The sequence below is a fragment of the Pararge aegeria genome, chromosome 1 (assembly GCF_905163445.1).
Source record: "Pararge aegeria chromosome 1, ilParAegt1.1, whole genome shotgun sequence".
NCBI lineage: Eukaryota > Metazoa > Arthropoda > Insecta > Lepidoptera > Nymphalidae > Pararge > Pararge aegeria.
Window position 1 is genome coordinate 17,592,265 of NC_053180.1, and position 13,042 is coordinate 17,605,306.

General features: G+C 34.0%; 1 protein-coding gene across 5 annotated transcripts in view; it reads left to right on the forward strand.

The window, feature by feature from the left end:
• Positions 1-7,543, forward strand: part of LOC120625839 (rho guanine nucleotide exchange factor 28) — a 66,535-nt gene extending 58,992 nt beyond the window's left edge. For all 5 annotated transcript variants that reach the window (XM_039893097.1, XM_039893114.1, XM_039893087.1 and 2 more), the window contains 4 exons: positions 499-629; positions 1,882-1,977; positions 6,378-6,466; positions 7,249-7,543. In XM_039893097.1, coding sequence (XP_039749031.1) covers positions 499-629; positions 1,882-1,977; positions 6,378-6,466; positions 7,249-7,375 — 443 coding nt within the window. In that variant the 3' untranslated portion in view covers positions 7,376-7,543. The remainder of the gene's footprint in view (positions 1-498; positions 630-1,881; positions 1,978-6,377; positions 6,467-7,248) is intronic.
• The last annotated feature ends 5,499 nt before the right edge of the window (positions 7,544-13,042 follow it).

The following is a 13,042-nucleotide window of genomic DNA, read 5'->3' on the forward strand; positions in this document are numbered from 1 at the left end:
TCTGTAAGGCAAACTTTGACAGCTCAGTCAGAGTTAAACGAGCCAGATTTGTATGAGGCACATACATTTATCTCATTTTACCATTTCCGTATGTCTGAGGTACGGCTTCGCTAGACAATGCTAAAGTCAAATATTTATTTTTTCATATAGGCCTATTGATGCGTACATTACATAAAAAAAAATTACATGGTAGTGAGACGATGGTGATAACTGCGTTCGTAAACTTTGAGCCCTGATCTAAGAAGAAGCCTACAACGAACTTAACCAAGTATTCTTTTTGTTAACACCATCTCACATTGTCATTTAAAATTATTAAAAAGAAAGAAACCGTTTAGGATTATAATAGGATTTTTTTATATGCTTTTGTATAATACAAATTAAACGAGTTTTATGAAGCCTAGTGTATTGCAAGTTGTTTATTTCTAAAAACTTGTAGCAATAATTCAGCTGTCTGAATTACGTCGTATAACAGAAAACATAATGAGACTTATATTCCAGATAACCGGGGCTCAACGGGCTCAGAATCTTCTACCAGTGCGTGCAGCGTCCGAGGGGCGGCTCTACCCCCACCACAGCTGCTGTCTGCGCAGAATGAGACACGGGCCACCGTTCGAGCACCCGCCATTCAGGTAAATTGTTTGTTGGATTACTTTTAATGTACCAAGTCATCCGAATTAACAAAGTAATCGGACCCAGGATGCTATAAATAGTCGAACGGATAAATGGTCTAACTTAAGGTAGTAATTTATACTTAAAGGTTGCCAAATATCAAGTTTGTTCTTTAGCCATTTTTAAGGATGTTTTCACAACCAATAATTTGCTCTTGAAATAAATAGTGGTATCATATTTCTTATGTTATGGCCACATAACATATAAATTATTGCAATAAAGTATCCTTAGAAGTGACTGATCCACTAATACATATATTCCAAAACCATTGTAAATGTTTATTTTTACCTTTTAGATAGATAAATAGATAGATAAAAAGTTTTTATTGCACATACAGCAAAAAAAAAACAAATTGAACAAAACAAAAGGTAAATAAATATATATGCGCAAAGGCTTGAAGCGATCTCCTCCAGACAACCTTTGGTTGATGAAGCATGCCTTTTAGATCCTTATTTCTTTTAAAGGGTTAAAGTATATTAGGGCGACGACTTTTGTCTGGACTTAGTTAATTTTACCGTATCTTGATGAGACTAGGAACATTGTTTGTGGATTTTTAGTTGGGTTCACATCACATTAACCCATTGCCGGCCCACTACAGAGCAAGGTTCTCCCCCCTACAATGAGAAGGGGTTAAGGCGCTGGCCCAGTGCGGATTGGTAGACTCCACATACCTTTGAGAACATTGTAATGTATAACTCAGGCATGCAGGTTTCCTCACGATGTTTTCCTTCACCGTTGAAGCAAGTTATATTTTAATTACTTAAAACGCACATATGTTAGAAAAGTAAGAGTGTGTACTGGGATTCAAACTCGCCCCCCCCCCGAAAGTGAAGTCGAGCTCCTACCCAATACGCTATCACCATATTAGTTAAATGTTAGTCTACCAAAATCTGTGCCGATATATACTAAATATTTTTAATAGATTGGTGCCACTTTTGTAGAGATTATACCATAGTCCTAGGCCGCTTGTTTTTAGTGCTCCCAGCGATTGGTTTGATGTTAGTGTGTCCAACTCTTTGGAGGTCGACCAGCTACTTCGTACCCCAACGTCCATCGGTTCTCCTTGCTATGTTCACAGCCCATTTGCAATTTCTGCTTCGCGGCTCGTTGAGCTAATCTCTACTACGGATAACCTCATTTCTGATCCGATCTCAATGTCATACTCGAAGTTCTCTCCATTTTGATTAATTTTAAGTACTGGTTCTCCATCAGCAAATGGTGAAACAACAGTTACCGTTGAAGCTGGCGAGCGGCAAGGGCCAGCAGCCACCACCGGGATACCACCGCTTACACGAGTCGCCCTGCGAGGTAAGCCCACCCCTAAAGCACCATTGGCCCTATAGTCCAGCCGTGTACGGAATGCGTTTCTGACAGGTGGTGATGGACGATGTAACTTTAACATTGCGTTGCTGTACATAAAAATGTTTTTTTGCTATCAAATGGTTCTACTATATCATTCTATTAAATGACAATTATTTTTATAATTTTGCGCTAATTTCAATCCTCACTAATATTATGACGGCCGATTGGCGCAGTGGGCAGCGACCCTGCTTTCTGAGCCAAGGCCGTGGGTTCGATTCCCACAACTGGACAATGTTTGTGTGATGAACATGAATGTTTTTCAGTGTCTGGGTGTTTATCTATATATTATAAGTATTTATGTATAATATTCATATAATTATTCATCAGTCGTCTTATTACCCATAACACAAGCTATGCTTACTTTGAGGCTAGATGGCGTGTGTACACACACACACACACGTATATATATATATATGTGTGTATTGTCTGTGAACACACGTACACAGACAATACACACGCCATCTAGCCTCAAAGTAAGTATATATATATATATATATATATTATAAACGCAAAAGGATGGTAATTAATATTGGCAACAAATCAACTTTATTTTTGTCGTAGAGTTCAAAGGACGGAGAGTAACTAAATTGACTATTTTTTATCCCAGAAAAACGAGCGTTTCCTACGGGATTTATAAAATTAATAACCGCGAAGGAGGAGCTATTGTTAAATAAATGAAATATAGTTTTTTTAACTTCATGCAGCGCTCTTTCAAGGTTATTTATTTATTTATTTATTTATTTATTTATTTATTTATTTATTTATTTATTTATATCCTTATTATTCTTCCACTACTAAGTCGTGTACATGTACTAAGTCAGTTACAGATGTACATTACGTAAAACCGAAATAATACTTCAGAGGCTTTAGAGTTACATAAGAGTTACATTTACTATGTCCGAGACTTATCTGTGAAACCGAAACGCTAATAGTTTCTGAGTGAACCATTGCCGTCGTTTATACTGAAATAAATCAGATACAGCATCACACGCAAAAGTAAAATCAAGTGAGTCCTGCCACTTTATTAGGTACGCGACGCGCAGCGTTAGTTCTATGCACGTGTCGGTCTTTTATCTTCAATAGGGTTGTCAGTTAGTGGCAGTATACCTTTTTGTGACAGATCTTGTCAAGGGAAGAATTACCGCAACCTTTTTTCTGCCGCTGAGCTGGGTTATTAGCCTTAACACTTAAGCCTTAGGTGATGGACAGGGCAGCACTTTCTAGGACTTGTTTTTTGCATGTCCTGCGAAGTGTTGCACCGTTCATAGGCGATAGTTTTGTACTTGCCATAAATAATAACAATAAAAATAAATATACTACGACAATACGACATCGCCATCTAGCCCCAAAGTAAGCGTATCTTGTGTTATGGGTACTAAGATGACTGATGAATATTTTTATGAATAACTAGCTGTCCCGGCGAACTTCGTACTGCGGATATTTTTTTTTATGAATGTTTGATTTTAATACTTGCTATCCTATTCCGGTCTAAGAGGAATCCAAAAAATTAAATATCATAAAAATTGGTCCAGCCGTTCTTGTATTATAAATGGTGTAACTAACACAGCTTTCTTTAATATATATACATAAATACTTATAAAATACAGCAACCAGACACAGAAAAACATTCATGTTCATGACACAAACTGGAAATCAGTTGCGGGAATCGATCCCACTTCCTTGCACTCAGAAAGCAGGGTCGCTGCCAACCAGTGACGTGCACTGGGTTTCTAACCTGGACAAGCATACAGCAGGAAAATTGCATAAAACGGCTCAAATTCTCCTCCTATACGAGTTATATATCAGTTTAGGGCAGGCAGTGCGTTTGTGCGAGTATAAAGTTCACGCCACTGCTGCCCACTGCGCCAATCGGTCTTAGAGAATCGGAATTAGACTTGCAGAGTAGCAACTAAGCTAAATTGTCCGCACCTTTTCGCTGTTCCGTTAGTCTTCGTTCGACTTCGTTCGCTTTGTTCCGTACTATCATTAATCAATAAGGTAGTATAGACTGTACGGATACACCGAAATCTAGCAAACAAATTTACTATAATCCGTCCGCTGATAGATGTCCTTTTTTTACGACGCTGGAAATTGGTTTACCACCGAAAACAACGAATAAATTATTTAGCATTTCCGTGAGAGTCTGTAGGATTTGCTGGCCAAAAAGCAAAAACAATACCCCATTATAACTCGGCAGGCCGCCTTTGTGCTAACGACGAAAGATTAATCGAAAAGATACTTTATATCCGGGTGAATCAATGCTGAAACAGAATAAATGGTTGTTTTGCAGGACGCGGAGTATCCAAATGTATTTTAACAGCTAAATGTGATTTCTTTATGTAAGTAAAATACGAGTATTGGTGTTTGTAGATTGTTTATATCGCCTATACTTACTTTGTTAAGATGACGTTACGGGTGGAATATGGATTTAAGGATGTCTTACGTTTTTCAAATCAAATGAGAATATAAAATTTAGTGATACATTAATGTTAATCAGTGAATGTTCAAGAAGCACAAAAGTTGATTTATTGCAAACTTTAAACTTGCAAATCGTACAGCTTTATAAAAGGAATCGTTTAGTATTCAGCATAAATTGTAACTTCATTGCTCAAAGCTTTTTGTATCGGGTGACAAACAGATTTTCGGATCTTCAACAAAGTGTATTCACCTTGGTCTCTTTTTTACCATCCGAATACGACGCGATACGAAATCTGATCTAAGATAGTATTACCTGCGCAGGAGTAAGCAAAATTAATTTATTTAAAGTAGACCTACTTTATAAGCACTTCCGAAACGTCAGATCAGTCTGTTTGTAATGACTGAAGGCAAACTGTACCGTAAGAAAGCCTTTAAGAAATTCAGCAGATTGCTCTTTTCCACCGTATTTTTTCTGATTAACAAACTTTTTAAAAACAGTAAGGTTGGGAAAGTAAGCTTGCCATTCCCCTTCGCATCATATCCAACGACACCATAGAGTTAAAAGATCAACGGTCGTGACGTTACCTTTACCTTACCTATCGTCCTTACATTCGTATTCCACCAGTGCATTGTAATTGGCTGTAGTGAAAGTAGGCATATGTAAATATTGTGGCTTTTGGTACTCCTCTCTTTCTCTAAACACTATGATTATTTATTTAATGTACAACCATTTCGTCTGTTCGGCTTTTGGTGTAACAGCATGTTCTTATTTATCAGCATCATATAATTGTTTTGTGTCTCTCTCTTTGAAAGTCAGAGTCTAATATTTCTTTAATTAAATTGGCACATAGATGGCACTTTGATTCGTACATTACACAAAATAATGTAGCGATATCATAGCGATAACTACATTCGTAAACTTAAAACTAAAGCTAAGAGGGTTCCAAACGGGCTCTAGTCTAAGAAGAAGCTCAAAACTAACTTAACCGGGTATTGCTTTCACCAGATTAATGTTGATAAATGAGACCAAGGTTTCAACCCAAAATTAATTGGCAAATTTGGCTTTGGTCTGCATAACTAGAGAAACTACCAGTGGCATTGGTTTATCCCGACAAATCTAGTATAACATAACTACCAGGCGTTTATAGGTGCTGTTATTTATGCTTTGATCAATAATATACTAGATACAGTAGTTCGTAAAAAATATGGTTTTTAATTAAGGGCGATTAAGAGAGCCTATTTTCGTTATTTCGTCTTCGTTTTAAACGTCCGAAAAAACAATATTATTTCAATAAATATTTTATAAACACTCTAAAGATAAACATAACTAAAAAACAAAATTGGACATTATTTCTGTTAGGTTATATGCGCATAAGACTGGAAATCTAATGCATTATTGATCAAAGTATTAATACAAACGACTCTTCAGTGTGCATATAAATTAATAAACGAATTATAGGTGGTAAAACTGACAATATAATAATTTATAGTGTCAGATTTTCTACCTATAACTCATTTACTTATTTGAAAGATAGCCATCTAGTTGCGATACTGTTTTATCCACCAGTAATTTCATATAAAATATATTTAACTTTCACGCGATTGTATTAGTAAACCTAGATGGAGAAAGTCGCTTCGTACTTCATGTGAAGCCGTACTTCATGTGAAGCCGTACTTGTGCAATAGGAGTCTGTGCTTTAGCGCGAATACTTCGTGTGAAATCGAACTTGTGCTCTCTCTTGAACAAGAGTCTGTGCTTTGCCGCGAAGTGGCTTTTGTTTCTTTTTCGCACCAGCAACTTATACTAATAATTAGTGTGCACTGACGTAATTATATATGATTATGTCGAAACTTTGTATTAGCCTTTTGGAAAGTCTATAATATTAATATTTTAATAGATGAAATAATAGATTGGTCTGTGTTCACAGACGCAAGGCCTAGTGATACACCACACCCGCACTGGCAGCTCCCCCGCTCCGCTACCCTCGCAGCAGCAAGTAACCAATAAAGCTACAAGGTAATATATTTACGTACAGGGAACTTGAGTTGCAGTCTCACCATCATCTCGGAAGGAAAAATATGACTTGTTCGATGTCTACTTCTATGCATCGTAACCGGTCCGCGGGTCTTACGTGGCGGGCATTAGCATTCACGCATCGGTGGTCTAAGTGCGTTTAATACATTAATTGTAACAAAATAAATAACCTAGTTAAGCAGCAATCAGTTTAATTTAAAATCATAATCTACAGTCCACAATGTATATAGAACACGATTAATTGCTTTATAAATCAATGTGATATAATATTTTAATGGAGAAGTTCAGATTTGATTTAGATACCCTTAATAAATTTCTAAGCGGTTTCTTACCGGAACGCTAAATCGCCTTGCGGCACGTCTGCTGGTAGGGTGCTGCTAACTAGCAACAACTGAAGACTCCCGAGACCAAAATAAATTAGAAAATTATAACTTTTCAAATTGACCCCGCGGGGCAGCGAATCCGGGACCTCCACTTAAATAAAACTTTGTGATAGAAGAAGAAGAAGAAGAAATACTTTATTGCACACAAACATCAAAATATACATAAAATAAAGAAAAAACAAAAGAAGAAGAATTGCGAAGGCGGCCTTATTGTAGGCATGCAAGCAATCTCTTACAGGCAACCTCTGGCAGAAGTAAAAGCTGCAAGAGTGCAATTACATATACATATATATTCGAAAATCAATAGCCATACATAAACATAGGTATAGAATAAATATAATATAAGATAGATTAAAAATGCCAGTTTTTTTTTGTGAACAGAACAAACACATACCCCAAGCTTCCGGACAAGTTCCGGGTGCGGTCGCCGGACACGCCCCTCGTGACGCCCGCCCCGTCGGCCGCACCACCCGCGCATGCGCCGGAGGAGGAGGTCATATACTTCTGACACGCAAGGTCGCGCAGTGCCAGCACGAGGTCCTGAGAGTGTCTGATATCTTAAACCCCGCCTACCCCTCCCGCCTTCGATCAATAATATACTAGATATACAGCTATATATATTCCGTCAAAAACTTTCACTCAAAAATAACATCCGAAGGTAAAATCCGTTCGCTAAGGTGGCCTGAAAGAAAACCCTGTTGCAATCAATCCGTTTCAATGCAATCAACTTATTTAACTGAATGAAACAAAAGAATGAAAATTAAGCTTAATTTTCTATAATCCGCGAGATGCAGGAGAATCTGTACGGTGTGATTTATAATTTCTTCAAGCTTTATACTCCACACCAAACAGATCTTCCGCGATGTACTGTATACGCGGAAGTTGTTGACTTTACAATGAACAATTGCTAAGTCAAAAGTTTTAGACTTTTTGATTTCTCACTAAAAACTAACTATTTACGTTAATTTTTTTATGAGATAACCAATGTGTCTTATAAGCACTTATAATAAGCACTGTTCACGAAACGTCGGAAAAAGCAATAAAAGTTACGGAATATGTTAGTTTAAGTAAGAATAATGTATTATTTACTAATATTAAAGCTATATTGAATATATTTAAACACATGACAGATCATTTGAACATTTTGTTTTGGACATTTTGTATGCTTCACATCTATAGTCGTAAAAATGTAATAGGCCCGTTTTGACATTTGTCATCGCGACGTAACTAGTTATGGAACCATAAGACTCTGTACTCGATACTCACGATAAATCAATTCAAGTTTGTATCAGTACTTGATTGATATTATTATGTATTTTAAAGTGTTCGTTCGTTCAAAGTATTCCTTTAACTTCACAACCAATACGCGTGACTGGCTGTTGATTATACGTCCACTTTTCAACATGTTGAAACAGAGTTAGTACTATATAACAACAAACACAAAAATCGAGTCAAATCACTGTTTAAATTAATGTCCAAAATAGAAGAGCCATAGTTAACGTAATAGTAAACAATATATATCAAACTTAAACGAGCGCACAGTCAACTTTACAAGATGAGGAACGAAAAACTGCGCAGTGCGCGCGGGGACGCTTCAGTCATGTGCCGCTTGGTCAGATACATCATCTCAAACTCATTATTTAGAACCCATTTTGAGAACCAAGCTCATTCTTTGCAGTAAAGGTAACTACACAATATTTAATTTCGATATTCAGTAAAAAAATGGTTACAGCTCTAGTATAAAAAAAAAAAAGACTGAGAACGTAACTGTTTTCGGAACGTTTCGCAACAATTATAAATTGCATGCTACTATGAAGTAAGCGCAAAAAGAATACTCGCGATATATTCTTTCATATTATTTATCGTCCCAAAAAAATTTACGTATTTTTTAAAACACTGTATGTAATTGATTTTTATTTTTTTGTTTCTTTCAGTTTCGTTCAAAGTTACATTCTATGGTCTTGCACAAATGTCAAAACGGGCCTATTACATTTTTCCGACTATAGTACATTATTGATCGAGGTCTCCTACCACCTCTCATCTTGGGTTCAGCTGATTTGTGTAATCTGTAATAATATTTTTATTTTGTGATGCATTTCGTAGACAGTGGCGTGTACTAGATGCGAATAGGCACTGCCTATCTATACTTTGTGCTTCTACGAGTATATACATACGTGGAGCCGCCAAAAAATCTGTGCACGCCGCTGCCAGTACTGGCAAAATTGTTTCCGAATGACTTATTTATATCGATTTTTCAAATGATTTTGTACAGTTTAATATCGTCGTAATTATTTTCGATAATTCTAGAACTATATCAATATATCAAGTACTCCTTGTATTTGATATAGATTACCCCCATATATAACACACATGATAAAATGTATTTATATAAAACAAATTAAATTATCAGACATCTTGATTCATAAATGCATGCAGTATCTATACGCTATTTCAAATCGAATCGACATTGCGAAAGAAGTTTCCATAATTGATGAATTGGGGTACTCTTTACAAAGCAGTTTGACTTTACAATTATACTATTATTGGATGACGTTTGGGGAAGTGGGTGTTTATGTACATATATGTGGCACGTCGTGTGCGATTTTGCTCGATCGCGTGAAAGTTACCTGCGATTTGTATCTAACCTGTATATTTAACCGTAATTTAAAAAAAAACGGCTCCGGGATATGTAAAATCGATTTAAGAATCGTTTATTTACTATTGCTATATATAAATCATAGTTTAAACCAATGATTATATGATAAATAGAAACAAATATCGACATAGCTATTTCTCGTTTAAAAAGATGACAAAAACTATTAAGCGATGGCAGTGAAAGTGTAAAACTTTGTCGACGTTCAAATTGTTATATAATACTTATAAGTTAATCACTTGTAATTATTATTCAAATACAAAAACAAATTTTAAATCTAAATAATCTTACATTGTTATAGAAACATTTACATTTAAAACTATTCGATTAAATAATATTAATACAATAAAATTGGTGTTAATTTGATCAGTTTCGACAATACTGGTGAATTATACTGACACTTGTCAAAAATGAAAGTGTTTTTAATCCAAGAACAACAACGAATACATTGAAATAATGCGAACTAGTATTAGGGTCAAATTAATCCTAATTTTTTTTTTACAGTTAATGTGTTACATGTACTGTTAATATCTATTAATGTTACTGTCTTTTATCATTTTAAACAAAGACTTGTTTAATTTTTCCTCAGCTGATATTCACTGAATCAACTATATTTTAACAACTTTAAAATAATATGATATTGGTATTTTTCTAAAATTGTTATAAAGCAGCTTTACCTTAAAAACACAAATTGCAGCTAAAATTGGCATCTATTTATCTCTTTATTGTTTAAAAATCCTAAAACACTTGCAGCTACATCTTTACTTATTATATTCAATTATAAACCTTAATTACGAAATTCTATGATACTTTATCATACTGTACCTAGTCAAGTCGAAAAAAAAACTTAATTGAATGTTACGAAAATTATTAAAATGGTATCGTATACTTAGAATAGTGGGCAATTTTAAAAAACGTAGGCAGCTTGGATTCTATGTCCTATCTAACATTCATAATATAACAATCTATAACAATACAAAACTGCTATAGGTTCTCTTCTACTTAAGATCGAATAGAAGTTTTAATAGTAAACACGACTGAGTTATATGGCCAGTCTATATATACAAATTTCCACATTTACCTAAATCAAAAGAATCTTCCACTTGTACAAAACCTTACTACCGAAGTAGCTATTTCAGTATTACCTCCTTTATTTTAAAGTATAAATAAGGCCCATATAAACATCACATATTATTATTTTTAAATGTCTTTAATATTTTGAAGTAGACCTAGATCTAATAAATTTAGAACAATCTTAACTTACACTTTAGGATTATATTAAAGAAAATTGTTATGACAATTAATGTTTGATGAAATTATTGTAAATAGTATCTTGTTGAATATACAATTGAAGTTTGACGTAGAATAGGGGTTTGAAACAAATGAAAATTATTTACGCGTCTTATATAAATAAATGGACGCTAACTTGGTATTCATATCTAAGGATATTAAGGTTATTTAATTACGATATAATTAATTAAATATAAATAGATTTTGTGTCATACTAATCAATAAAATAAAACTTTTTTGTTTGTTCATTAGTTTCCACTTTGTTTTCACCCTGGTTGTAATTTTGCGATAAACTGCAAAAGCTTTAATCCTCATGCAACTGAAGAATCCTTATCTACCCTGATAAAGATACATTTCATGTTCTTAATACGTAGAAAACTCACATTTAGTTTTACTATAAACTGGAGGTAATTTTAACCATATAACTCGCTTACCTTCTAATCAAGCGCGCTTCAACGTAGAATACTTTTAATTCTCTTTAAGGGGATGATTTTTGACGAGGTTAAAATTCGTTTATTTCTTGCGAATTCAAGCGTAAAAAGCATAATGTATAAGAATATTAGAAATCTACACTATAAATAATTTTAGCTTCGTGATAATGTACCTAACCTACCTAATGACAAGGTAAGGTCTATTTCAATATACTATCTACCTACTATTATATTATTACCTAATATTATATGAATATAATTTTTAATCGAATACACATTAGTTTTAGAATTTGTGTGCATCATATTTTAACGCCGCAAATATAGATATATAAATAAAAATATAGAAACTATATACTAAAAAATATTTACGGTTTTTAAAGAGTTAAATATTATAAAAAATGAGTATATTATATTTCTACCACACGGAACTTTAATAAACATAGAAACACTATTTTATTTTATATTTACACTTACAACTATCCGATTGAAACTAAAACTATTCGGCACACAGATCTAATTGTAGAGGCATTCCTTTCTTAAAGTTTCTTGTAGAGAAGAAAGGAAAGGAAAACGAACTATGACCACTAATTTTAGTGGTCTCAGTTTATTTTAAAATGTGTTTATCCGAAATAACAACACTATTCGTATATAAGATCGACCAAAGTCAAAATAGAGATATAAAATGGTACCAATTCTGTTGTACACAAAAATATAAACTAAACTTAATTGACAGGTCTAATAAGAGAACTTTCTGTTTTACAGTGTTCCCTGTGAATCAACGATAGCACTACTTTTTAAACCTGTCAAATTAGGAAAAATAACTGAAACCATTGTGATTTTTTGTTTATTTAGTTTTTTTGTGATGAAGATTTCAGCACTGTATCAAAATCTCTGGCTATACAATAATATCATTTTAGAAAGATTACTTAGACCTCCATTTTTAATAATTTAATTATAAATATATGACCAGTTTGCAATACATTGCTGAATTATGAAAAATCAAATGAAATTCCTAACAATATTATGGTCATGTGATCGTACCGATCATTATGTAGGTTACTGTTAAATAATATATGTAAATATGTTGAAATTTTGACACTTAACGTATGTCATAGGATGTTATATTCGATAATCATGTATTTTACTCTTATACTACTGAGAGTGGCAATTGAATGTTTTGTGGAATTAAGGCTTTCAATACATTCCAAAAGTTCAGTATTTTTTACTATATAAATATAGTACTTATTCTTTAGCAAATTTTTAGTAAATTCGTAATTGTTTCTCATAATAATAAACCCTAAATATTTACAGTTACAGTACAGTTTTGTGGGCAGAAAAATAGAAGTCAATTTACGGGCGTCGCTAAGACTTAAGGGGGAGAGGGGAAGACGTCCTAACGACTTAATGAATAGTACCTGTAACATTTACGATTGTATGAAGAGTTTTAAAGAACCATCAAGATATGATTAAGATTTGGTTGGCTTCATTTAAGGGGCATATTTCAATTCTCAAAATTCCATTCTATACACATGGTGGTTTTGAGCTGTACACCTTGGTATTGGCATTCAGAGTACATCTTGGCATACTCAATTTGTTACCAAAATATTTCACAGACTTTTACAAGGGAACGTTAGAACAAAAAAATGGTAGGAGCTAAAAGTGCTGCGTTAAAACGCAGACTTGCAGAATTGTTCGTATGCGACGTGATCAAATTATGCCGTAATTTGTCAATAAATGCATTTGTCTATTCCTTTCTCTATCTTTGATCTTTGCCGTTAATTTCTGTGCAAATTATTATAAA